The sequence below is a fragment of the Salarias fasciatus genome, chromosome 23 (genome assembly GCF_902148845.1).
Source record: "Salarias fasciatus chromosome 23, fSalaFa1.1, whole genome shotgun sequence".
Taxonomy (NCBI): domain Eukaryota; kingdom Metazoa; phylum Chordata; class Actinopteri; order Blenniiformes; family Blenniidae; genus Salarias; species Salarias fasciatus.
Genome location: NC_043766.1, coordinates 15,987,292 through 16,013,903, shown reverse-complemented (window position 1 = coordinate 16,013,903; position 26,612 = coordinate 15,987,292). Strand labels below are relative to the sequence as shown.

Genomic DNA, 26,612 nt, shown 5'->3' with positions numbered 1-26,612 from the left:
TTTTTCATGTTCTAAAGTGAGGCATGCAAGAAATGATGAACCTCTCAAGATAAATCAGTCACCAGTTTGCATCACTGATATTTTGGAAAGAAAAAGTAGAAAAAAAAACACAACAAGTGCTTCAGATGCTTCTCAAGTTTATTTAAGTTTACATTTCAATAAATCAGAGTAACAACACTTGCACAAAACCAAAACTGATATCTTCAGAGTGACAGCAATAAGATTAAGAGCACTGAGCCGTGCAGCGACAGGCGACGTGGGCCTCTGTGGCTTCCACCAGGTCAATGCTCTTCTCCTGGATGCTGTTCAGACTATTAGGGCGACTCATGTAGGAATCTGCAACAGAAGTAAAGGTTAGGCAGAGTACAATAAGACACTTTCAGTTTTGTGATGAAACAGTGCTTGTTTGTAGGCTCACCTGAGGGTACGCAGTGGTAGCCAACACTGACGGTGGTGGTTCTCACTGGCATGCAGCCTGCCAGGCAGCGCAGCACAGGTTCTACAGAGTAACATTTAGAATTTTGGCCAAAGACGTTGACCTGCTTCTCCAGCTTCACCGACTCAAGTCTCATCAAGCACTCTGGAAAGGTGGAACATACTAGGGTCAACTATGCACTCCTCTTCAGAAACCAAATTCTTATATTCATTGTCTCTTAGCTGTTGTGGATTGTCATGAAGAAAACCACAAATAGATGATTCATAATATATAAATAAAGACAGGTAAATCCTGTAAGTATTACGAGTAGTATCGCGGCAGCTGTCTCCACCCAGAACCCAGGAATGGGCAAAGCTGACTGGGTCCCTGGTCAGGCTTTTGTCTGGTTTGCGGTACCCCTGTCTGACCTCCCCATCAGCTGGTCCACAGAGCCCACAAGTCTTTCCCTTCATCCAGTGTGCAACTTGAACCTGAAAAATTAATTTGAGAAGAAACAGTCATTTTTAGTATGTACGTAGTAACAATGCCTAGTTTATCAGGTAAGAGTATTGTGTTACATCACCTTTAAGTCCGTTCTGGTGTACTCTACTTCCTGAAGACCGAAGCTTGGAGCCACGAGAGCAACGCCATCACTTCTTTGTCGGATTGAAATTTTGCCTGAAAAGAAAGTTCACAGCATTCGCTATACACATATAAATGTGGTTTACAATTGCTGAACAAAGTGACTCATTCAAACTAATGGATCCATTTATTTGGGTTCCTTAAGAAAAGGTTAAATAAAAGTAGTATATAAAGAAAGGTACCATTAGGATGCTCATACGGGAATCTGGTAATTTCTGATCCATCAACACTGACTTTGACAGCACCATTCTTCAGATAGAAGTCAACATTGCTGTAGAAGAGCAAATAATATGCACCTGCAACTGTTATTTCGTGGTTCTCAAGGTTTCCCCACAAAATGTGATATAAATAGTGATAGCTCTTACATGAGTCCAATCTTCACATTGACCTCATATTGGTTGGTTGCTTGGTCTTTCTTCAGCAGAACCATGAATTTCAATTCAGCTGTACAATCTTGGGACAAGATCTGTGGGCAAAGGTGAGGTATGTCGCTGCTGAATGAATTGCCATTGAATGTTCTCACTTTGTCTTGGAAAATTCTGCACTCATCTACAATGAAAAGAAGAAAAAATATATTTAGCTTCTTAAATATAAATGGGAAAACTGACACACATGTGGAAGCTGTAACTTTCAGTAATTTCACCTGAAGTGGCCTTAGCAACCAGATTAATGATGTTGCCAGCCAAGTTCTGGTCTGTGTTCACATCATAAGCAGATTGTCCAATTGGCAGAGACATTGGGAGACCCACTCCAAGTCTGTAGATGGTAGTCTGTAAAATTTAACAGAAAAAAGTTTGACAATAAGACAATAGGAGAGAACAACTTCTGACACACATATTTACTCTGCATGAGCGTGTGTGTGTGTGTGTGTGTGTGTGGGGGGGGGGGGGGGGGGGGTTACCTTTGATGTCTGCAGTGCAACATTCACACTTTTCTCAGAAGCAGCAGCTACTGTCAGTTTGATCTGGTTTCGAAGGTACTTGGTCCTTGCAATGCTCAGTCCACTTTCCTCAGCCATGAGGCCAATGAATTTTGACAACCTAGACCAGTGCAGATTAGAAAATTAGGTAACAATACATATGAGTTCCACTTCAACTTAGGACAATTGATGAATGTTTATTTTCAGAGCTTTGTGCTTGAAGTGATAGTGTGCCTTCAGTTTGTGACTTTACCACTTCATGTACAACTGCATGCGACTTGGAAGTTTCTCCCAACTCATTTTAAGGCGGGCTGCTGGCTTTTGATCCACAACACCAGTTTCAGCTGTGATCTCAGCCTTGTATTGTTTGCATTCAGAGCCCCAGCCAACCTTGCCCTAAGAGAAAATGTAAATCAAGTCAATCCCAAATATCACGGTAATTGAAACAATCTTGTTATAGTTTTGTAAAAATCATTTTACCATCAGTTTGTGGTTGCTGAGCACCACGCCATCAGCACAGAGTCTCCAGTTGTTGTCTCTAGCCAAGTTGGCAACAATAACCTGCAGTCTAGAAGTGACTTTATCAACATAAGCTGCAATCTGGTACCCCTGGGCTTCAGCTGTCACACCCCGGATGAGAACGGTCACAATTGGAGCAACAGATTTAGCTAGGTATTTAGCCTGGAAGTTCAGAGGCAAAAGGGCATTGATGTTATTGAAAGGGCTCATTTGTGTTATGTGACAGTAAATATTTTGATGTGATAACTAGCCTTATTGTAGATGGTCTCAAAACTGTAAGCACTGCTCTTGCTGTTGGCACGGCCTGTGGAGAGGGCATGCTGCCAAAAGAAAAAGCGCACATTTAGCCTGCTCAAACAAAGTACCTGAAGTGGCTATCTGACGTGGTATGATCTTTACCTGGTGGATGTGGTTCTTGACAAAGTCCATGGTATATAGGTCTTGCTGTGACACAGATATTGTTTTATTAATTTTCTATAATGCCATAATATTTATGTTTTTTTTCCCTTTTTTAATGATAGAAGGTGAATTTGACCCACCTTTGACTGGGAGCTTGAACTTGAGGAGGAGGAACTGCTTCTGGACTGGCTGGATGACTGACTGCTTGAACTACTCCTTGATGAGCTGCTGGACTTCTTGTCCTGTGATAAGCGCTTGCTGGAGCGAGAGTTAGAACGCCGCCTGCTTCCAGCAGCTGAGTTCTGTATTTTGCGGGATGAGGAGCTGGAGCTTGATTGGGAAGATGAAGAGTTGGAGAGGCTTGAGCGTGAGCTGCTAGAGCTAGAGCTGGTTGATTGAGAGCTGCTCGAGCTGGAGGAACTTGATGTGCCATTGTTTAGACCAGGAATCAGGATTTTCTTCAGTTTCAGTAGGACATTCTTGGACTCAAGGATTTCCTCTTCCTCACTCCTGGAAATAACTTTCATGATCTTATCTGCTGATCTCTGTCCAACTTGAATTTCAACTTCAATCTTCTCAACGGCTGTCCCAGTTGCTAAAATACACATAAGTAAACATGTTACATTTGTTTCTTACAAATATCTTGAATTAGTTACCGTAGTAATTAATTTCACTTGCCTGGAGTAATTGCAAGTTCAGCAACATGCTTTCCAATCATAGAGTATAATGGGGATGCACTGATGTAGGAAGCGTTGTAAGCTTGAGTCTCACCACATATTTTATAACCAAAAGGTTTGCTTTCCAAGCATCTTTTCTTCCCAATGCTTTTGGGGAGTGGGATGTCACCTTTTTGTTTTGGGCCTGGATGCAGGAGTTCAGATGATCTGGACTGTAAACCCACAGCATCGGTCAGACATAATTTTTTGAGCTGATGAGAAATTTGTGTTATTAAAAAAAAAAAAGTGTTCTGTTGGTGAAACTTACTTGACTACCAAACAAGGAGGATGCCATCCTTGAAGCCTGTGATTTGTGAGCCTCCGATGATGCCCTATCTGCACGTTCAGCTGGAATCAGTGGTGTGAGTGTGGTAACATTCATATTTCCTACAACAGCAAAAGTCTCAAGTCTATTGTGGGAAAGACAAAAAAATGTTAGACCACATCAAAATTACCAAGCCTAAAAATACAGAGGGGCAATAAAACATGTACATACTCTGCTTTTGCAAGCTTAGTGATTCCCTGAACAGGCAAAAGCTCAAGCTTGAAGTTGCCTCCAGTCATATCAACTCTTGCTTCCATCTTTGCAGGAACAACTGAGTGAACACGGGCTCTTGACATTACAGCAGCCTTGAACTGATCAGTATTAACACCCATAACTGCATAGGTGTGAGCAGAGACACTGTAGGAAACGGGAAACGTGAATTAGATGGGTTATTTTTCTGACTACAGTTCGCCCCATTTTTTAACTGTTGAGAAAAAGCTTGACTGAAAAGCGGTAAAAGATTTACAGGGGATTTACCTTGGAGTGATTACAGCGCTCATTCTGATGTCAGACTTAAGAAGCTGGGCAAGACGGAAGTTCTCTCTGGCAAGTGGTGGGTCCACTTTGACTGTAACTTTAAAACAAACAAAAAATAAATTAATTAAAAAAAAATCTTTAAATCATTAGCTCGCATGGACCACAGTCGGGGGAAAAAAACCAACAAAACAAAAAGCTTGCAAGTCTTACCGTTGACAGGTACAACAACCACTGCAGAGGTGTACAGGCTGAGTGACATAGGCAAGCCAATAGCAGTGGGAAGGATGCGACGAATCTCACTAAGCAGCAGTGGTTGAGCATAATAATGTTTGTAACCAGACATCAGCTTCTGAAGGACCTCTCTCAAAATGATTTCAGGTCTGACTTCCTTTGCAAGCTGTAAACATAAAGTTGCTAGTTATGCACTAAATATGCAAAAAAGAAAAAAAAATCCTATTGGTCAAATGAAACCCTGGTAGATACACTACCTCACTGATCTGTTCAACAATAAGATTCTCAAAGCTGCCATATGCAACTTCCTGTCCGAAGATTTTCACATATGCAGAGGCAAGAGGCTGGCTTGATGGTTCAGCTTTCCATGAAGACAGCTGTGATGGAAAAAAAAAAACACTTCAAGATGAAAACCGAATCTCTAAAAAATGACTGAGAAATCCTAGTTTTTTTTTACAAATGTGTGTTTCTCATTGAAATTGCTCCTTAAACTTACAGCTTTAAGGATTGCTTTCATCTTGTTGACCCTTTGCTCATTCTGAGGAATGTTCTGGTTTTTCACCAAGGCCTCCTGGATTCCCTCACTTCTCACGCCAATCTGTTCAAAAGCAAAACAAGTGCAATGATATTGATGCAGTTTTTAAAACGAGTAACTATAATGTCACTAATAATCCAAAAAGTTTACATTTATATTGTAGCTAAATCAGAAAATAGTTTGAACAGAAGAAGATGATATGGTCGACAATTGCAGAACGTATAGGTTTTTGTCTAATGTTGAGGGAAAGAAAAGTGGACTTCCCATTTAATAACTATTCCTATTTTGCTGTTTTATTTTTGGTAACAGTCCTTGTTTTGTGTTAGATGAATGAATGTGTAGCATGTTCCTGATATATAGCTGATACTAATTAGGAAAATTTTAATATGTATGTACAATTAATTCTCTGATTTGAAAATAATGTGGATCTTTATTTTTTTTAGTCATGGGTGCAAGAAATGGTCGTACCTCAAGAACATCAGCATAAGCTCCGGCCAGATAAGCACGGGCTTTGGCAACCACAGTTTTTGGTAGAAAAGCTGCGGCTCATTGATGTAGTAGGCACTGGCAGCAGCACCAACCAATCCAGGGATCTGCAAGGTAAGAGACAAAAATGTATCATATTGTGTGTATCGATCTAAACTTGCCCATGAAACGAAGACATTTGTCTTTACTTACAGTTGTAGGTATCAGCATAGAGAGATCTGCTGTAGCGGTAGCTCTGTCTGTCCAGTCTGGGGCTGAGGACCCTAATGGCAAGACTGCAGGCAGCAGAACTAAAAGAAGAGTATGAAATATTTATGACTGTTCCTGCTGTTGTTTTTTGTTTGTTTGTTTTGAATCCATGGCAAATTAGAAACAGTAACATGTTGTAGGCTCTTACACAGACTCAAAGTCAGGAGCGGCACTCTTAGTCATGGACTTCATGTAAGAGTAGATGAAACTGGAGATCTGGTCATTATTTTCTTTGGCGATGGCATTGGCAAGTGTCATCACCAGACCAGTGGAGGGCTTTGTCTCAAACAGGACAATAGCAGCAGCCATACGGAGTTCTTGGTGTTCTTTGCTCATAAACAGTTGAATGACTGTTTCCTGGACCTAATTCACAAAGGTCAAGGCTACTAAGTACAACTACACATGCCATGGTGCATTTATTTCTTTCAATAGATAACAGAGAACAGAAAATATTTTCTTACCGGTCTGGGGTGATTCTTAGCAATGTTCCTCAGGGCCAGAACAGCTTCAATGTGAACTCTGAGAGGGAGATTAGCAGCAGTACTGCCAAATCCAGGCAAGACTTTCTGGATTGGTTTATAGCTAGCAAGATGTCCAGCGTTACCCAGAACTTTGAGAGAGGTAATGATCTTCTCAATTTCTTGTCTTTCTACAGCCTGGGCAAGACGTTCATGGAAAGGCTTTGGAAGAAAGAAGAAAAAAACAACAACAACAAATAAACAATACAGTTACTGACGTCAAAGATGAATTTTGAGCATGTTAAGAGAGAATTGTTTCATACGTACTTTTACAAGGTCAGAAGAGCAGCCTGGGTTCTCCACACACTGTTTTGCCACCAGGGTACCATAGCCCAGCAAGACAATGTTCCACAGAACGCTGTGTTCTCGGAATTTTTCATTTTGAATCATATCCTAAAGCACATGAGGAATGTATACTTAATTTTAGGTAACATCTTTTTCATCATTCTTAATATAAAAGAAGATTTAAAAATGAACTTGCCTGAGCAAACTTGATAGCTTCATTGCTAGCTTTCACTAAGTGAACAGAGACCAGGAGAACGTGGGCAGCTTCAAGAGAACTCAGCTCTTTTTTAAGAAACCTGTCCATGACGAACTGCAGAGCAACATGAGAACGAATGGCAGGAATGGCATTGAGAATCCAGTGCCTACAAATAAAGATGAATTAGTTAAATATTCATAGCAAGATTGTGTCTTAATTGTCCCTGAATGAAAGATGCATTTACCTCTGATCTTGGTTATCTTTGATCTGATTCCAGACAGTCAGGATTCTTTCATATTGAGCTTCACGCAGCAGCTGAATGAGCGCAATGTACTTGAGAGGACTTTCTTCATGGACCCTGTCTCTGTTAGAACTCCCCAAATGGCTCAGAAGATCAATAACCTGAAAAAAAAAAACAAAGCGTTTCATATAGGTATATGTATAGACACCCAGTGGATTATAGAGTAAGTTGACCTCACAATCTGATTCCACTGAGATCACTTCTCTCCAAACGACTGGAAGGATCCAAAAGACTGAAAGGGGTCTGGTAGACCTCGCTGCCAAATTCATACAGCAGGGTGCTGCTCTGATTGTACTCTGTGTTTTGTTGGACTCCACTGGAGCACTCTTTTGCTCCAGGTATATCAGGTTTTGCCTGTGAGTACACATACATTATAGTTAATCACCAGTAAGATACCATGTTCTGGATATAGCTGAATCAATTCTTTGCGTTTATTCAGAAGACTTCAAAACAACCTTATCTGATCTAGGGGCTGCAAACTATAACTTGAAGAGAATACGCCTGGTTGCATGCACATTTCATGGAACACTTAAAGAGAAAAACTTCAAAAAGTTCAACTGTACTATCTATTTGGTTTTAAAATACTTGCCTAGATTCCATCTGGGGACCACCATGCATGGTCTCAAAAGGTGCATACTGGTAAATCTCTGTAACTGTTGCTTCCAAGAGTCGAGCACTGTTGGCTTCTGGTTTCAGTGTGTAGTTATAGAAAGACGCTCCATTCAGGGCCCTTGATTTCTGCATCAATGACACCAACACAGTCATCAAACCAGCACACCAAGTTATTCACTATAAGTGAGTATTAAGGGGAAATTAGCTCTTACTCTCTCACACTCGGGACATTTCTCCATGTAAGACAAGCCGATGTCGTTTACAACTTTGTCTTGGCATTGGTTCAGGTCCTTGGTCTTGGTCAGGATAGATACGCTCAGCTTTTTGATCATCTGAAATGATGTACTGGGGTCTTGCACGTACCCTGAGCTCCAAGCTAGTATACAAAAAATCAAAATATCATTTTCTATGGTGGCTGCATATGGATTTAAGAGAAAAAGGAAATTTATATATGAAAATTGTACCTCTTGAAGTTCGTACACATTCTGGGTGTTCTTGATTTTATTTGAAAGATGTTGATGATTCCCCTGTAGATGTTCAGCAGAGTTTTAGGGATAGCTGCTGGTGCATACACTTTACCAACATTACCATTGGTGTACTGAAACTTGACGGGTGTCAAGTGTTGAGTGAAGTTGGCTGTAATGGAATCATCTTTGGCCCATTTTCCCTTGTACTCAAAGAACTGTGGAGCATCCAGCTACAGAGACAAGAGAGAGTTTTGGTAAATAAATAAGCATTACAGATTTACAGTAATTTCATATGTACATTTTTTACATGAAGTCTGGTTTGCATTGATTTTTTTTTTTTTTTTTTTGTATTTCTGATATAAATAATAATGGAGGGTCTTTGCCTGCAGAGTGACATTGTTGGAACTGTCAGCATGAAGCTGAACTTTGCTCAGGATTTTAACTCCAGCTCGAGCAAGGCCCTCTTCAGGCATGCCTCCCATGAGTTTGGCTTCATATTTGTAGACGTAGATCTGGTCTGGAGCAAACTCTGGAACTGAATAAAAGGAAAACAGATCGAAAAAAAAAATCTGTTTACACTGTAGTTGTAGATTGACATTATTGAGAATTTGTTTTTTTTTTATTTCAACAAAACATCTTACCATGGTTTCCCTGGTTGGCAGCTACAAAATAGAATCATAAAAGTAAAATTAACTTAGAGATCATTAGAAGCAATATATATGCAAAACATTTATAATTTTATAGTAAGGATTTGCTTTATTTTTAGTTTCGTTTACTGGAAACCTCTTTTCAATCATGTTTTACCTCTAAAACATTTTACTGTCAGCTAAGGCAGTAGTAGATTTTGTAAAATTAAAATACTGTTTTCTTTACACTTTACGCTTTGTAAAATTACTTAAGTTACTTCTTTGTTAAATCTTTGTAGCTTTGTCACAGTCATTCTCTCAAAAAATCATATTATTCAATTAATACATTTAGGTTTAACTACAAATTTGAACAAGTTAATGAGTTTCAAATGCCAAAAGACATACTCACCCACAAGGGCCACTGCAAGAGCTAACACAAACACCCTCATGGCTGGTGATTGCGGAATTCTGAGACCAGAGGGCTCCCTTTTATATGCAGTTTTCGGCAACTGTGCCCATCAAAATTTATCATTAACTAACCAGTTACTGAAGTTACAGTGCCCTGATCCTGCATACTAAACAGTCAATAAACATCAAAGATGTAGTTATTTGTCTTAACCTGACTCCTGACTTTCCTGAAATTTCCCAATGTCCCAAATAGAGAAAAAAAGATTTGTTGTCTTGATGACATGCCACAAACACAAATGATGCAAAATTTAAATTTCATTTGTTTTTTTAACATAATTTTCTTTTAGTTCACATGTGATGTGTTACTTGGATGTCACATATATTTCTGTTTTTAACTGGACTGACAAGTTAGTCCTTGAAATTTGCACCACATACTTGACTAGTTTATGCCCCGGATCATTGTGCACCTTAGAGAGAATGAATAAATCCCCAACACCATGAATAAATTATTGTAGAAATATCTATATAACACCTTAAAAAAATGCAAAGCGTTTTCACAGCTAATAATGAAAAAAGCTAGAATAACAACAGTGAAAAGTGAACAGCAAGAGTGATAAGATTTCACATTTAAATAACACATCTGAACAGTTAGCGAGAAACAAATTACAAAAGAGAAGCATGAAAATGAAAGGAAAATTGAAATAGACTGACAGAGTAAATCAAATATGATAAATCAGATATTGTTACATCAAATGAACATAGTAATATGAACTAATGTTGATCTCCATTCATGTCATCGCACAATAAGTTTATTTCTGCAGGTCTTACAGTAAATTGTAATGTAATGTAAAATAACTGAAAACCCATATGCTGTCTCGAAAAATACCGAAAAATGCCAATATTGTATCACCTTCTGCCAAAGATGATATAATGTTACACTGTTTTTTCAAGCTAGGTCATTTTGTACTGACCTGTAAATGTGTTATGTCACCTTGCTCTGAAGTTTTGTTGACTGTGCAAAGAAAAGAACTCAGCACATATTAACTTAACTTTTATATTACAAACTATTGAAGAAAATTCAATCAGTTAAACCAAGATTATAAAGTTATCAGGATGCTTTATCACATTAATTTTATTTCTCAGATAATAGTGTAATTGAAAGCTAGGCAAGTTTATTTGTTTCGCACCATTTAGACACAGGGCCAGGTACAGTCAGGATTGGGTGGCAGTCGACAGCCGGGTGACTGGCGACCTGATCCCCAATGCAGAGGCCAGCTCTCGGGACATTGAATGTCACCTCATTGGGGGAATGAGCCTGAGCTTGTGAGGGAGGTTGAGAAGTTCTGCCTAGATATAGTTGGAGTCACCTCCACACACAGCCTGAGTCCTGGAACCCAATCCCTTGAGAGGAGCTGGACTCTCCACTTCTCTGGCATTGCCCGCCGTGAGAGGTGGTGGGCTGGTGTTGGTTTACTTATAGTCCCACAGCTCAGCCACCATGTGTTGGATTTCACCCCAGAGCAAGAGGGTCGTATCCCTGCGCCTTCTTGCCGGGGACACTGTTGTTTCGGCTTACAGGCTGAACAGCTGTACCTTCTTGGAGTCCGTTAGAGGGGTGCTGGACAGGGCTCTGACCAAGGTCATCTGACCTCCAGCCATGTGTTTTGGACACGCAGGTGAAGAAGAGGAGCAGAGCTGTCGACTGATCACCACCTGGTGGTGAGTTGGATTCGCTGGCGGAGGAGGAAAATGGACAGATTTGGCAGACCCACACATGCTGTGAAAGTCTATTGGGAATGTCTGGCAGAGTCCTCTGTCAGCACAGTTTTTAACTCCCACCTCTGAGAGAGCTTCTCCCATACCTCAAGGTAGGCTGAGAACACAGAGTCCAAGTGGACCATGTTCTCCATCTCCATTGTTGAAGAAGCTGCCCGGAGCTGTGGTGGTAAGGTCTCTGGTTCCTGCTATGTCGGCAACCCCCAAACCTGCTGATGGACACAGGAAGTAAGGGATGCCATCAAGCTGAAGAGGGAGTCCTATCGTCCTGTCTCACTGGCACATGGGACTCCAGAAGCAGCTGCCAGGTACCTGCAAGCTAAGTGAACTTCAGCCCTAGTGGCTGTGGAGGCAAAAACTTGGGTCTGGGAGGAGTTCAAGGAGGCCATGGAGGAAGATTGTCGGTTGACCCTTGAAGAAATTCGGGCAACCATCCTCAGAAGGGGAAAACAGCTCTCCCCCAACACTGTTTACGGTGGAGGTGGGAAGCTGCTGACCTTGCTGGAGGGACTATCTGTCTTGGCTGGCCAGGGAACGCCTTGGGATCCTCCCAGAAGAGCTGGTGGAAGTGTCTGGAGACAGGGAATTCTGGGTATTCCTGCTTATACTGCCGCCCCTGCTACCCGGCCCTGGTTAAGCGGTAGATGATGGGTATATATTTAGACACAAGGCAATTCACAATACTTTGTAAGGCACAAAATAATATCATAAAAATATAAATGAGAGACATATGTTAACACAAAGGGAAAAAAGAGCAGATTTATAAAATGCACAACAAAGGTTAATAAATAACTACACAGTTATAATAATGGATGTACATTGATTCAATGTATATCCATTGGAATAAACACATTTCAATGTCATTGAAATGTGTTTATTTCAAAGCTTGAGCAAATGATAATGCTTCAAAGAATGGTTTAAAAGGACTGAAGCACAATTACCGGTATTTGTGAACATGAATTATGAATCAAACAAAAACAAAAACCATGTCATTACTCGATTCAAGCTTCAGCACTTCACACCATCTGCTGTATACAGCATTTTTTAAAAGCATAAAATTCAGCGTTTTGATGCAAGTGTGAGCATATAAATCCTAAAAGGTTTACTTGTTTTAAAGCTATTTTCTTAATGATTCTCTGCACATTTATAATTCATCAAAACCATGTATTGCTCCTTATTCTTGCAATAAAGATAATCAGCTAATTTATCCCAGGTTGTCTGATAATCTGTAGCCTTTGTTGTTACCAGTTAAGTGTTAATGCTTCCTGTCACACTCATTATGCTGCAAGCTCAGTATATCATCACTACTTTAAATGCTACACTTGCGGGCAGTTTTTCTATAATTGTAATTGATACCAGACATGCATGGCAGGTTAAATGGCGAACCTTAACTGCCGCTCGGTGTGAATGTGAGTGTGGATGGTTGTCTGTGCCAATGTGTTGGCCCTGCGACAGACTGGCGAACTGTCTGGAGAGTACCCAACTCTCGCCCAAAGTAGCTTCGATTGGCTCCATCCCCCGACAACCCTGAAAAGGACAAGCGGCTTAGAAAATGAATGAATGAATGTCCTGATACCAGCTATTTGAGCAAAAGTGTTTACTTTAGCCGAATGAATCAGAGTGAATTAAACTATGCATGCTAGTTCATGACTAAACCAGTTATACATATCGATTAAAAAAGTTTGAAACTTTCAGGTTCCCTACAGTTTTATGTTTGAACAGTTAAGAAAGTGTTTTACTCTCCGTTGGTTTCGCACTGTCATATGAGACCAATGGAATTGTGCTGAATAACTCCTGTTAATCTACAGCATTAAATAAGCGTACAAAACAAAATTTCAGATCTCTTTGTGAAGTGTTAGCTGTCTATATCTGATATTTCACTTTGCAAAATCAAAAAAGGTACAACATACAATATGCAGGCACACATGCAAGCACGCACACGCACGCACGCACGCACACGCACGCACACCACACACACACACACACCACACACACACACACACACACACACACACACACACACACACACACACACACACACACACAAGTAGCACGTTCTGTTTAGTGAAGACACTTTATATTGAACTAACCTTTACAGAAGACACCTAAGATGACTTTTGGGTTTTGTGTGCTTCTTTGGTTTTTTAACCTTGTTTGCTTTAGCTTCATTTTGAAAAATAAAAAAGCAACATTTACTTAAGCAGCCAAACCTTGTCCCACATTGTTTGTGCTTAACTATTACTTGTATATCAAGTATCAATAGTGTGAATATTTTAAAAGTATTGAGGCAATGTGACGTTTACACTTCATGAAACTCTTGCAAACTCTTGAACTGCATTGCTTGAAGTTTAGCTCATATGTATAAAGCCTGTCCAACTCAGACTCTTACGACAGCTATGAAATATATTCATGGGACAAGTCAATTCTCAATAAAGTTCTGTTCTATTCTATTCTATTCTATTCTATTCTATTCTATTCTATTCTATTCTATTCTATTCTGTTTGAAAGTTGAAGCTGAATGCTTAAAGTGTTGCACACAAAAAGCAGTGGTAGTATAAAATTAATAGCAAACAAATTTAAGAAAGGGTAAATGACCCATCGGAGAGTAACATCAACTTTTGGTGGTTAGAGGAAAAACCGATAAAACAGAAAACTAATGCTCATCAAAGGTCATCGTGACCCTGTTAAAAGTATTATGCAGCTCTGTTTTTTTCACTGGGGACTTGATGACCTGTCCCTTCACTGACTTAAGTCAATATTTATATTAGAGGCTTTGGTGGATTGTGCTGGAAAGTTGGTTTGATACTCATTTCAAACTTTTGTTCTTTATTATAAATTATTTAAGCCCATCGAAAGGATTTTTTTTCATTTAAAACGACAAGGCATAAAGTAAAACCCAGCAAGTAGAGGAAGGGAAAAGTTTGTCCCATTTCACTCGCCATACAGAAACAGCGACAGAACATGCTGAAGTTTGTTTGCGATTTGGAATATTAAGGAGAAACTTCAGGGTGTTTACAAAAAAAAAAAAAAAAAGAAAAAAGAAAAAAAGAAAAAAAAGCTTTATTCAATCACGAAAAAAATTCCCTAAAGGCCCAGACTTTAGGATATAGTGTCCATGTCTTGGAACAGTTAGAACAAAGAAAATGGATCGTGTGAGCTCTAGGGAGTCGATTAAAGAACTTTCTTCTGTGATTAAATAAATTAAATGAACTTAGAGATTTATCAACCAAGATTCCTATGGAGGTACTTATCAATCACATCAAAATCATTATTGTAATAATAATACAATAATAATAATGATACTTATTATATCTTTTTAATCTACTAAATTGATATGATTTTCCCTCAAATGTTCCCTTAACAGAGGGGAGGTGTCTGCGAGAGTCTAACTTCGGCGTCGTCATCGTTCTCGAGCTGGTGTCAGTCGTCTCTTCGGCTTTCCGCTTTTCTTTCAGAAAATGTGGGGTTTTGTGGTCTACTTGTCGCTGCTTGTTGTCTGCGGGTCCATAGGGTGTCCCTGTGACAGCCCGGAGCTGTGCCAACAGATCACACAGCAGAGAGACTTTGAGGTAAAATCAGGCGTGTCTCGAGAGACACTGAAACTTTAATTTGGGGCTCATGAAAGGGTAAATAAAGTCTTACACAACTTTGATTTAATCAGTAATGGTTTTTTTAAGTCACACTGGCTAATTTACGGCGGTTTTATTTGATTTTTTTATGGCATATTATCATTGCGCGATGCTCCTGAAAGACAAATGAAAGTAGATCGCGTGATGTGGTATAGGATCAACCTTTCTGGGTCTGCAACCTGCAACTGTGGACCCACGTGACTCTTCAGCCTCTATAATGGCTCCCTGATATTTTCAGAATATGTAATATGAGCAAACATCATGCTTTCAGGATGTTTGTCTTTTCTTGTTTGCATTCCACACTGATTATGTTTCTCTAGCTACTGCAGCTGTGATACTTCATGAATGCAATCTCAGTTTTATTATGCAGCTATAGATGGTTTTTGTTCTTCATATCAGACAAGTAGCACCTCGGTGGAAAATCGCTTAAATGCCTCTTTTGATCATAAAGTATTCAGAAAAATAATTTTATTCATGCAGAGAAACTGTACAGTCACATGTATATTGGTTTTAAAATAGCTGCCATTCTAGTTTCTATTCTGTGTTTTTAACTATAGCTGAAGTTCCACTTTTTCAGTGTGGACTGCCTGAGCTGTACTAATTATGATGTGATACTGGAAAAGTTCCCCTTTTGTGGGGTGCATTTGGCATATTGCAATGTGGCTCAGCAGCTTGTGCTGCTTCAGAAATGTGAACTGAAAACTCCTGTTTGTCTGCTTTCTGAATTATTCAATGCTCTCTGTGGGAAGCCGGCTAGTTTTCTTTCTTAAATGCTTCCACAATTGTAACAAGCAGCATGTGTTTGCTGGATTGTACTCATGAGAAATGTGCCACATCCCTGAAAACACCTTCTCCTTGCCTATGACATTTGTTTTATGTTTATTGGTGGCTTGTGTCATTGAAGTCTGGCGAAGCAAGATATATTGGAATTTTACCAGTGTAATAATCTAACAAACAGGATTTAACATAGCATGTGGAAGAATCATACCCAGCCATCATAGCTTATTATTACTTCTATTTGGTTACAACCCTGCTCACACACTGGTGCAGGCAGGACGCTGTGATTGTCATGATACCGTAGTTCAGTGTTTTTGGTCAGATTGAAACACTGCTTTTTTTCAGTGTATTTTTGTGTCTAAACATAGCTTCTCTCTTTTTTGTAGGTGTTTGTTTTTGATGTGGGTGGAAAGACTTGGAAATCCTACAACTGGAGCATGGTGACCACAGTGGCGACTTTTGGAAAATATGACGCTGAACTCATGTGCTACGCTCACTCACAAGGTGCTCGGGTTGTACTGAAGGGTAAGGTAAACTCTCGGTTTGTCAGAAATCACTTAATCACTCACTTTGGGTTTCTTCGTACAGCGTGGGGCTACTGAGGGTCGACTCTCAGTCATGGCAGAAAGGGCAGGGTTAAAACACACTGGGACTGGCACAACTGTATTTGTGTGTGATAATAAAATACTATATTAATATAACTTTTTATCATTGTATGTCCGTACACGTCAACATTAAACACATGAACTTTTAGTATACTTGAGACAGTTGATGCTGTTCTGCCATTCCTTGTTTGTCTACTGCATGCATCTTTGGGCTCGTGGCCTTTGTGCTGTATTGTGGAATACTTGGATAAATCAGAATGCATTCAAACACCACTACATGGTTGCTAATAATTAAAGTAAGGAGCCCCATGTAGGTAATGTTAACACTCACCTTCCAGTTTCGAAGGCCTGAACGACATTGGAGTCGGGTGTCAGTAACAAATTACTAACACTTTCAATGTGATTAATTTTAGTCAGTTACTCATTTGGGCTCCTTTGGGGTGAAATATATTAATATAGCATGATATTGCTTTCCCAGTTCTCCCTTTGTTTGTCATTTACTGACCTGTTGTCCTTCTGACTTCTCACCTGTTGGTGGGAACAGGTGATGTACCCCTCTCCTATATTGTGGACCCAGACAACAGGACAGCATGGATAACGGACAAGGTCAACCTAGCCAAGAGTCAGTTTATGGATGGGATCAACATAGACATCGAACAGGCAGTGGAGAACGGTTCTCTGGAGTACTACGCTTTGACGGCTCTGGTTAAAGAGACCACTGAGGCCTTCCACCGGGAGATCCCAGGTTCTCAGGTAAGACGAGTCTCTCTATTTCTCCATAGATATTAACTAAGACATGCAAGCCATACCATTTCAGTTTGAAAAAGCTTAGAAAGGCTTAGCATCTTAGGTGTTTTTTTTTTAGCAATCGTTTTTATTTTTTATCATTATTATTATTAGGCTGTCATTTCATTCAACAGGTAAGTACTGTAAGACCTCTTTATCAAGAGGGGAGTAGCAAAAGCAGCAGCAATAGCACATCACACACTTTCTAAAAATAACTAGCAATCAGATAACAGTAAAATAAACAAGTTCAAACATTAAAGCTTGATTAATTAAAATGCAGTGTGAAATACTTGAATCTGCAGAGATAAGTGATTGAAACTGTAAAGCTGCAATCAAAATGTAAATAAACTCTCTCCTAGTTCAGTCCTAACTCATTTCATTATCATTTTTTAAATCTATGGAAGAAGACTTGGGGTTGGCCTTGTTGCTTGGAGCTTGTGTGATTTTCTTTTTTTTTTCCTTACTTGCAGTCTGACTTTATGTCAGTATCCAAAGACATTTTTTAAGTCAATCGGTGACTCCAAAATGCTTGCAATTGTCAGTGTTTGCATAACTCTGTGATAGACTTGAGACGTGTTGAGATCAATCAGCTGTGTTGGCTCCAGGCCCCCCATGTCCCTCAACTTGGATGAAGTGACTTGATAAAATAATGCATGAATGGCTTAAATTGTAAATCTCAAAGATGCGTCACAAAGATTTTCACTGTTTTCTGAATTCTAGGTTTCATTTGATGTTGCCTGGTCCCCCAAATGTATCGACAAGCGCTGCTATGATTACGTGGCCATTGCCGAATCCTGTGACCTGCTGTTTGTGATGTCCTATGATGAACAGAGCCAGATCATGGATGACTGCATTGCCATGGCAAATGCCCCACTGGCTCAAACATTAGAAGGTTAGTGACAAATGAGAACGAATCAGTAGTATGCTTCTGTGAAACTGTGACTGCAGACAGTACCATTAATGCTGTTCTGCTGTTTTCAAGCTTATGACCAATATTTGGATATGAAGATCAACCCTAAGAAGATAGTGATGGGAGTGCCGTGGTATGGCTATGATTACCCATGTCTGAACTTTTCCCAGGTAAGATATTGATCTTTCTAAATGGATGCAGATTCAAGGGAAAATGGTTGTTTTCTCTAGTGGTGCTACTGGCACAGCTCTGGGAATGACAGCATCTCAAAAAGTGGATAAATTGCTTCTGAATTTTCACGTATCGTAATTTCGGCGCGACTCAAGCATCATAACGACTTGTTTTTTTGTAACGTCTTGAGGGAAAGGACGATTTGGACAGATGTCATAATATGATCTCTGCATATACAATTTCAAATTGATCCAGAATCCATGATTTGATCAGGATCATTCCCAAAATCTAATCACTTGTTCCTAGTTCGATTTTGGACATTTCCTGAAAATTTCAACGTAATCAGTGCACTACTTTTTGAGTCAAGTTGTTAGTTCACTTTGAGGAAGCATAAAGTATGAAACTAGTGAGTGTCTGTACTGCCATCATGTGGTGTATTTGTAGTGCTGCATTTGAAGGTGATTTGAACCTGTCAAATGAAATTAGTCTTCCCTTGATAATAATAATAATTTGATTCATTTAATTGATTTATTTGCAGTTTTAGTGCATACATTCATACAATGACAATGCAGTTTAATCACTCATAGATTAATTGTTATAGAGAACTTGGTAAAAATAAAGCTTGAACATGATAATGCTGTGGACCTGCACATGTGGATATTTTTTTCTGTTTTGGCTTCCTTTAGTCATAACTCACTATCTCTGCCATAGATAGCAAAAATAGTAAAAGCTATATATCAGGAAAGCAACATAGAATTATGATGCAATTTATTATTTGCTAAATTTTAGTGCGATTTCATCGTTTTCCACATATTTATTGCTTCCCTCAATTCCAAAGGCTTTTCCTGCTCATATTAATTGATGTGTTTGTGATAATCGCAGTCATAAATGGTGTCTTTTACCCCACCAGGAGGGAGTATGTTCAGTAGCCAAGGTTCCTTTCCGTGGAGCTCCTTGCAGCGATGCTGCAGGAAAACAAAAAACCTACAAGTGGCTCATGCAGCAGGTCGACAGTTCATTTTCTGGCAGGCTGTGGGATGAAAAGCAGCAGGCTCCTTACTTCAATTACAAGGTGCAGAAACTATATGTCACATTTTAAACTGTGAAACACACCTTTTGCTTGCTTTTGGAATACACAGCTACATTATTGTGTTAAGTTTCAGTGTTTAGCAACATGTTTCCTGGATTTTCCTTTTTCTGAGTTCAAGCTCAACTACCTTTCCGTCTAAATAGTCTGAATGAAATACAACTCAATAAATCAGGAAGGCCATTCAGGAAAAGCACTGTGTGTGTAAAGTGTCGGCATCCACCCAAGCTTCCACGGTGTCACTTCTCAAACAAAACTAATCACCCTTTTGTAACAGCTATATAATGCTCTTGCAAATCACCTTCTTGTTGTTGGATGGAGGCTTCTAAAACCAAATATGGAGTCATCTTTTATTTAAATAGTTTCATGATGCTTTTTTTTTTGTTTTCCACAGGACCAGAGCGGACAGATTCATCAGGTTTGGTATGATGACCCACAAAGCATTTGTCCCAAGGCAGATGCAGTGAAAGCTAAAGGTTTGAGGGGCATTGGCATGTGGAACGGCAATATCCTAGACTACAGTGATGAACCAGTTGCCAGGCAGCAGACCGCAATGATGTGGAATGCCCTGTTAGGATGCTAGCTGGCATACACTCAGCAGCACGACAAAAACTTCTCACCATCCGTGAGCCCTCCCATGCTTGTTGCCAAGCAGATACACTCCTTTGTGGCAGGAACAGGGCGTGGCCTTGTAACTTTAGGATGCCTGCTTGCACTTCACACTTTATTGTGACATTTACTGCTGTTGCCCTTGAATCTGGTTACTTGTTAGACATTCCTCTGCACTTGCAGAAAAAAAATAAAACAAAAACAAATGTGATTCTTAAGCACACAATCTTTTTATTGTGAATTGAAGGGTACTTTTTTTGGGGGGGGGGGGCACTGATCTTTGAATTTATGCACTTTTATGTTTGTCATAAATAAAACTTGAATAATCTGTTGGGAGTCATGAACTTTACTTAAAATGAAACACTTAATAGAAACTATGTGGATCCAGGATTACAGCGGTGACTTCAAACAAACACTATCAGCAACGCAAATGATTTACATCATAACATAGTATGCTTGAAATGATTAATTAAGAAAGAATCCAGTTCATAAAAATGACAAAATAATTAATCTTTGTGGGTACAATAGCATAAAATTGCTGCAACTCACTATAAAAAAATATTACAGAGAAGAGTTGGTGTTTGAGTCAGTATTTTAGGATCAGATGGAGCAGCTTTGTGCTGTTGGTCTGTCCCGAGCAGCATTTCCCTTCAGTCCAGCGTGACATGACTGACTCTTCTTCTGGGCCAGCTCAGCCTTCAGTGCTCTCAGCTCTGTGGCCGCCTGCTTCCTTAACTACATTACAGAAAAGCAGTCAACATTTTAGCCGGACAGTCACCTGTGTTTCGCTCAGCAAGCAGTGATCATTGTCTTTATTTACCTTAATCTCTGTTATCAGCTTCATCTTGGCATCTTCTATCTTCCTCTTCAAGTTGTCAATTTCATAGGTCTCTGTCATGATCTGGATTACAAGTTCATTCTGAAATGTAGATATTATATGGTTATAAAAAAAATAGATGTAATTGTTAAGTGTACAAATGCACGATGTTAGAGACATTTTGGGAAACTTGTCAAGTAAAGCATCTTCAGGAAAATCATTAATATTAATCGTTATTGTAAAGTGCTTTGAGGTGATTATGTTGTTATTGGCACTATATGCATCAAAAGAACTGAATTTACTATAGTTTCACCAAAAGATGGCAATCAAATTTAAATTATGTGGTTGCTTGCACTCAGCTCGTCGTAAGACACCTTGAACCTGGAGCAGATCTCTCAAACTGACAGCTGCTTGAATTTTTTTTTAGGCTTCTGCTTCTCTGTGTCCATGATAATGAGTTTATCTGCCTGCATTTGACTTCGGTTTACACTTTGAGAATACCAAACAGAGCTTGAATGAGGGGACCATAGCTTTTTTTTTTTTCTTTTTTTTTTTTTTTCCCCAAGTGTGGGGATTCCGTGGAAAAACGGTGGAGAACCACTCTTGTGGACTTCACTAATAGTTATCACCCTGTCACTGTAAAAAGCAGACGAGAAAGAAGACAGAATCCAGAACAGCTCCCTGCCTGACATGAGGTTTGAGTCCGCACCCTGTGTCTGTAGGGGTTTTCTCCAGGTAGCCTTCTCCACCCACAACACACTTGTGAGAAATGACCAATTGATGACTGAATTGTCTATAGCTCTGAACAAATTCGGACATGCCATCACTTTTCACCTTTGTAGAGGATCTCCCTTGTCGTCTTGGCTTTCCTCTGGCCTCTCTGGCTTGAAGCTGGTGCAGAAGTTTGTTATAAAATGTCTCCAGTTCTTGTCTTAGATTCTTCAAACTCTCTTCAAGTGGTGCTGTAGCCTTCTTGGTTTCAAAGTATTTCTTTTTCCAACTATCACGTGCTACATTTACAAATGATATAGACAGTCAGTAAGAAACAGTAGGGATAAGATATTTTTGTTGCCAACATATTTTTAACATCCGTATTACAAATACAACAGAGGTAAGAAGGAAACATTTTGTAAGTAATATTTGCCAAACTGCATTTTGTTAATTGCATTAAAGTAGTAAAGTGATAGTTATATATCATTATCCACCCTGTCATGCCCACCTTGGTTCCTGCGGTGCCGGTTCTGGGCTAACAAGTCTTTCCCCTTTCTTAACAGCTCCTGTCTGATCCACTCAAGCTGCTTCCTCTCCTCCCTCGCCTGCTTGAGTTCTTCAGTGAGCTCCTCTCCTTAAAGACACAAAAGCTGTATTAAAAAAAAAAACCAAAACATTCTGCACAAATCGTAGGGATGGTTTGTAAGTTGTGTTTACTCTTTGTGTGAAAGACTGGAGAAGCAGCTGACTGGCAGATATCCTTGGTCAAATGTAGACTTGGCGGTGGAGTAGTGCACCGAATAGGCCGCGGCAGCCCAGCTGGGATTTCTGCTGCCTTTAAACCAAACAAAAACCACAGCATTAATTTTAATATCAAAATAGATTCGCAAGGATTTGTCAGCAGTTTAAAAACTGCCAACGCTCCAATTAATGTGATCAGCTTCCAGCAGAGCTTGGACAGAACATTCTCATCAAACAATCCTAATGTTTCAAGAGCCCGAGCAAGGCTCATTTTCTCTTATTAGGCATGCATTACCCCATTGGGTTGTTTCTTTATGATGAACTTTGGTGTGTGCGCCTCTTTCGATTTCCCAGCTCTGCAAAAGAGTCACACAACAGTAAGTGTAAGCGGCAATTAGTACTGATACAGTACACAGAAATCTAAGTTGCATGATACCCATCTGTGAAAGAGAATCCTGAATCTCTGTCCTCCGGAGACTCGGCCACTCCCGAAGGTCCGGTCACCCTGTTTCCTCTGTGGCACTGTTTCCTATTTCTGCAGGTTCCCTCTTTCTCAGACATCTCCTTCCTTTGAACCAGGTCAGCTTCACACTGCTGTAAAGCTGCAGATGGAGAGAAGACGAGAAGATACCTCAGAGGCAAAGTAAGCATTATCAGCATGAAGAAGGAAATTACTCTAGAACAACACAAACAACCAAATTAAAAAAGAACAAACCAGCAAACAAACACAAAGTCAGGCCATGTTAAAAATTCTTGACTAAAAATTCACAAAGTGTGCAGAAAACAAAACCAAAAATAATAAATGATTAAATTTTATAGTATCATAGCTCAACAGTATGTCATTAAACTTACTGATGACTGTAGCATGATGCAGTGCAAGGCAACACTTTAAAATTATGTTGTTGATTTGAATATTTATTAGTTATTTCACTTTTTTAACATTTTTTTAATCTGTGAAGTCTTAAAATTGGATGGGAAACAGATATTTATCCGATCTTTTTTAATGCACTGACGCCTTGCCTTTCTCTTCATCCTGCCAGACTGCTGTGTGCCTTTATCATATGCTTGTGGTTGTTTGGTGCTACATTTTTTCATCAACGTATGTACAGCCAAATGTACTGTCCTTGCTGAGCAATTCTGTCTGTTGGAAAAAATACAGTGTCATGAGCCTGAACAATCGTGTTGTTTTTACACCTGTTAATCAGTCTTAACACTGTGAGCTGTGATTACTTTGTGCTGAGTCAGACTTTTAAACGGCATCTTGACTTTTGTCTGTTTCCAGTGAAATCGGTTGTGATTGTTTGTGACCTTGTGGCTTCAACGGGAAATATATCTGCTCTGCATTCCTTGTGGACAACAGAGCGTCCTCTTCATTCCCTCCTTCTCCCTCTGAAGAGCTGTAGCTGTGGTCATCATCTTCTTCTTCCTCATCCTCTTCCTCTTCCAGTCGTGGGGTGGGAGGTGGCTGCTGCTGGGAACACTGGGGGATGTGGGGGAATTTAACAAGCCCCTTTGTTGCTGTTGGCAGGCTGCACATCTTGGGAGGGTGATAATAGATATGGTGGTCTGTGGAGCTGCTGCTGGTGTCTGGGGTGAGGGACTGAGAGCAGACACTGCTGTCGCTCTCCACAACAGGCAGCAAGTAAAGCTCCGGCTGCTCTGCCTTCAGAAAAGAGGAAAAATTCATTACCTGCACTCAGCTGGAACAAAAAGGAGCAAAATGAGCCAAAAACACCATCAGCTTTGTAATAAAACAACAAAAAAAGCAAACATACATAGGGTGGGGCAAATGTTTTCACTTTCAGGTCTCTCTCCTGTTTGCTTTTAACCTGTAACGGACAGGAATTTGGTAGCTGTGAAAGGCGTTGCTGTAAAACCTGAGTCCCTCCTCTCACAGTTAGTCAGTATAGCATGTCTGAATGGTTAACGGCTTGTATTGTATGCCTCCACTGACTGCTAGATAAAACACAACCAGCCCCACAAAAGCACACTGCCAGATGGACTTACCAGAGCCAAACTGCGGCCAACACATTTCAAGAAGGAAAATTTGTTGATGCTCCTCTCAGCACCAAGAAGAGCGCCCAGCTCACCCCTCAGCGTCTTCAGGGTGACATCTGGGTAAACCCTAACAGCACAATATTGGGAAATTGAGTTAAAGTCTCTTAACTATGACAAAATGTATCGCCTCAACAAATTTTTATTCCGCATACTTTAGCTCTGTAATTAGTGGCTGTTATGGAGAGACACACTTTCAAAATGCCGTATACCATCAACACAACTGCATGCAGACGTTTTTCTTGTTTTCATAGTTTTCTTTGTCTTTTTTTGCCCTTGAGCTTCCTTTTATCTTGATATAAAAATTTCAGTATTATTATTGTATCTTTTTCTATCCTGCATGCACAGCTGCTGAAGCAGCAGGAAACACATTTCACTGCTGCTATGCAGTCATGCATGTGACAGACAAATCTCTCTGATCTTGAATTGGTACGACAGTATTTTTTCAAGTGTGGGATGGGTCTCCTGTAAGGGGCACCAGAACATTGATGGGACACAGCAAATAAATAGAAAGATAAAAAATAAACAAACAGAACAATAACAACAACAACAACAATAATAATAATAACAATAATAATAACAAATGTGTTGCTAAAAACAGATATTTGAAATGCAAAAAATTGTAAATATACTGGAAAAAATGCCTTACTTAAAAAATTGGCTTAGGTGGAACAGTGGAAAAAAATTGTATGAGCTATGATAGTGACACAAAGACTTGCTGAAATTAAAAGCAGAAGTTTGAGTTGTGCCTTCGATGGAATTCAACATGTATATATTCAAGAGAGACTTACTACTTTGTGTGACAAAAAACAGTGGTTCAAGCTCAGCAAGGGCAAGCTCACACTTCCAGTGTATAAAAATCACTGCCTCAGTGGGTAAACTTTCTTAAAAAAAACAACTACAAAACAATCAGACCTCAACTTTAATACATATTGAATACTGTAAACTTGATAAAGAACATTTATGTTTTTGCTCAAATTTTTGAGAAACTTACTTTGCAGTAGCAACAAATTAGTTACTTAAACACAAAATTGGAAAAGTAATTTTGAAGCAATTGTGTAATCATAAAAATATATAAACAGCTTAACCAGAGGTTCCCTTCAAAAGTGAGAAAGTCAAAAATAGTTGTAGTATCAATTTTTTTGCTCATGATAAAAAGTTAATAAACTCAAAGCATAACCAGAGTGCAACTTCCAAATAAGATGAGAATATTTCACCACTAAAACGTACAGCCCATTAAAAGAATCCCTAACTAACACTGGAAGGATCATGACTGCTTAAACCTTTTCCCTCTTTTAAATGGAAACATGGATTGCTTTTTCTATTTCAGAGTATAGTTCTGGTGAAGTATTTGCTATTAAAACTGCAGGGCATCTGCATGTCTGTTTTTCCACAGAATATATATCCTCAAACACTTCATACAAACTAACAGTTTTCTCAGTTTAGATTACTTAAATTTCTTCACCTGATGAAGCCAGCAGATATGAAGCTCTCCGCGGCTTCAGCAGGAGCTTTATTGAGCTTCATGTTCCACTGGTCACCTGGTACATACAACACATGGAGCTCTACAAGCTAAATAAATGACAGCAACACGCTTCATTAAAGGGGATAATTGTATATTCTGCATACAAAGACATTATGCAATGTGAAATAAACTCCTTTACATACCTTGCAGCTGGTTGGTCTTGGTTCTTCTGTATACCTCACTGAATCACAGGACAGCTCCATCTTCAGGAAAAAGCAGAGGATCAGTGAACAGATGTGTCACATTCATTTGCTCAAAGACTCATGGAGGAGTGGACCACTGCTTAGTGACAACCTGCCGTTATCAACACACTCAGTTGTCCAGAGGACTTTCTTTTTGTGAGAGTGCCAGCTGCAGTTACTCCCCTGGTGGTGATGCTTGCACAAAGTCCCTAAACTGTGATTACTATGGTGGCCCAGAAGCGCCACTGACACAATGCAATACCGAATGCCACAACACAACAGCAAAAACCATAACACAACAGTAAAAAGCCACAACACAGACTCGAAAACCACAGCACAATAGTAAAAAGCAGCAACAAAAACACAAATGCCTTTGCAGTTTGCACTTATGTTGTGGCTCTGCAACATTTAGGCACTTTTGACGATTTGACTTACACTTATCACCACTAGAGGTCGCAATAGTTCTGACCCTGTCGTTGCTTTCAGGGACAGTGGGAAATCAGTCCTTCAAGGGGTTCTTTCGTCTAAACCAGGGGACTGCAACCTGCGGCTCTGTAGCCACATGTGACTCTTCAGTCCCTCTGGAGTGGTTACACGAAGCTTTCATAATATAAAACCTGAATGAAAATTTAACTTATTTTTATTAGAGTGACACACCGCAGTTCTATTCAAAATGATTTGTCACTCTTGGTTCTAAAGGGGTTAGATTAAAGAAGGTACAAGTAACATTGGGAAAAATAGCTAACACCACCAGAAATGAGGATAAAAAGTGATAGAATGTTATGAACACACTCAGTTGTAATAGAACATGAGATGTCCAGATTTTCTAAAAGAAGAACATAAATATGATTGGAATGTAAAACTGCTTAAAGGGAGGTAAGCACAGTGAAACAGATAAAAATTCA

General features: G+C 39.6%; 3 protein-coding genes across 3 annotated transcripts; 1 reads left to right on the top strand and 2 right to left on the bottom strand.

Moving 5' to 3' along the window:
- Positions 1-123: 123 nt before the first annotated feature.
- Positions 124-9,367, bottom strand: LOC115381258 (vitellogenin-2-like). The gene is given in 39 exon segments (XM_030082541.1): positions 124-336; positions 419-580; positions 741-906; positions 999-1,093; positions 1,240-1,328; positions 1,423-1,606; positions 1,701-1,827; positions 1,959-2,097; positions 2,230-2,372; positions 2,457-2,657; positions 2,747-2,815; positions 2,895-2,969; positions 3,035-3,489; positions 3,573-3,783; positions 3,879-4,020; positions 4,107-4,292; positions 4,413-4,509; positions 4,623-4,809; positions 4,901-5,020; positions 5,140-5,241; positions 5,647-5,726; positions 5,729-5,771; positions 5,858-5,954; positions 6,062-6,276; positions 6,375-6,593; positions 6,699-6,824; positions 6,913-7,078; positions 7,157-7,318; positions 7,428-7,525; positions 7,528-7,567; positions 7,803-7,951; positions 8,038-8,133; positions 8,135-8,173; positions 8,175-8,201; positions 8,290-8,327; positions 8,330-8,522; positions 8,676-8,827; positions 9,188-9,217; positions 9,328-9,367. Coding segments are annotated over 39 exon segments (5,073 nt in total). The 3' UTR covers positions 124-223.
- A 5,133-nt stretch (positions 9,368-14,500) lies between these two features.
- On the top strand, positions 14,501-19,943 carry ctbs (chitobiase, di-N-acetyl-). Its single transcript, XM_030082543.1, has 7 exons — positions 14,501-14,671; positions 15,895-16,033; positions 16,658-16,866; positions 17,620-17,791; positions 17,882-17,979; positions 18,891-19,052; positions 19,462-19,943. The coding sequence occupies exons 1-7, from the start codon at positions 14,561-14,563 to the stop codon at positions 19,648-19,650; spliced, it is 1,080 nt and encodes a 359-aa protein (XP_029938403.1). The 5' UTR covers positions 14,501-14,560; the 3' UTR covers positions 19,651-19,943.
- Positions 19,885-26,224, bottom strand: spata1 (spermatogenesis associated 1). The gene is made up of 13 exons (XM_030082542.1): positions 26,143-26,224; positions 25,669-25,728; positions 25,466-25,572; positions 23,953-24,070; positions 23,721-23,774; positions 23,254-23,608; positions 22,382-22,547; positions 22,241-22,301; positions 21,922-22,039; positions 21,713-21,838; positions 21,328-21,503; positions 20,497-20,595; positions 19,885-20,411 (listed from the first exon to the last, which is right to left on the bottom strand). The coding sequence occupies exons 2-13, from the start codon at positions 25,726-25,728 to the stop codon at positions 20,277-20,279; spliced, it is 1,575 nt and encodes a 524-aa protein (XP_029938402.1). The 5' UTR covers positions 26,143-26,224; the 3' UTR covers positions 19,885-20,276.
- Between the last annotated feature and the right edge of the window lie 388 nt (positions 26,225-26,612).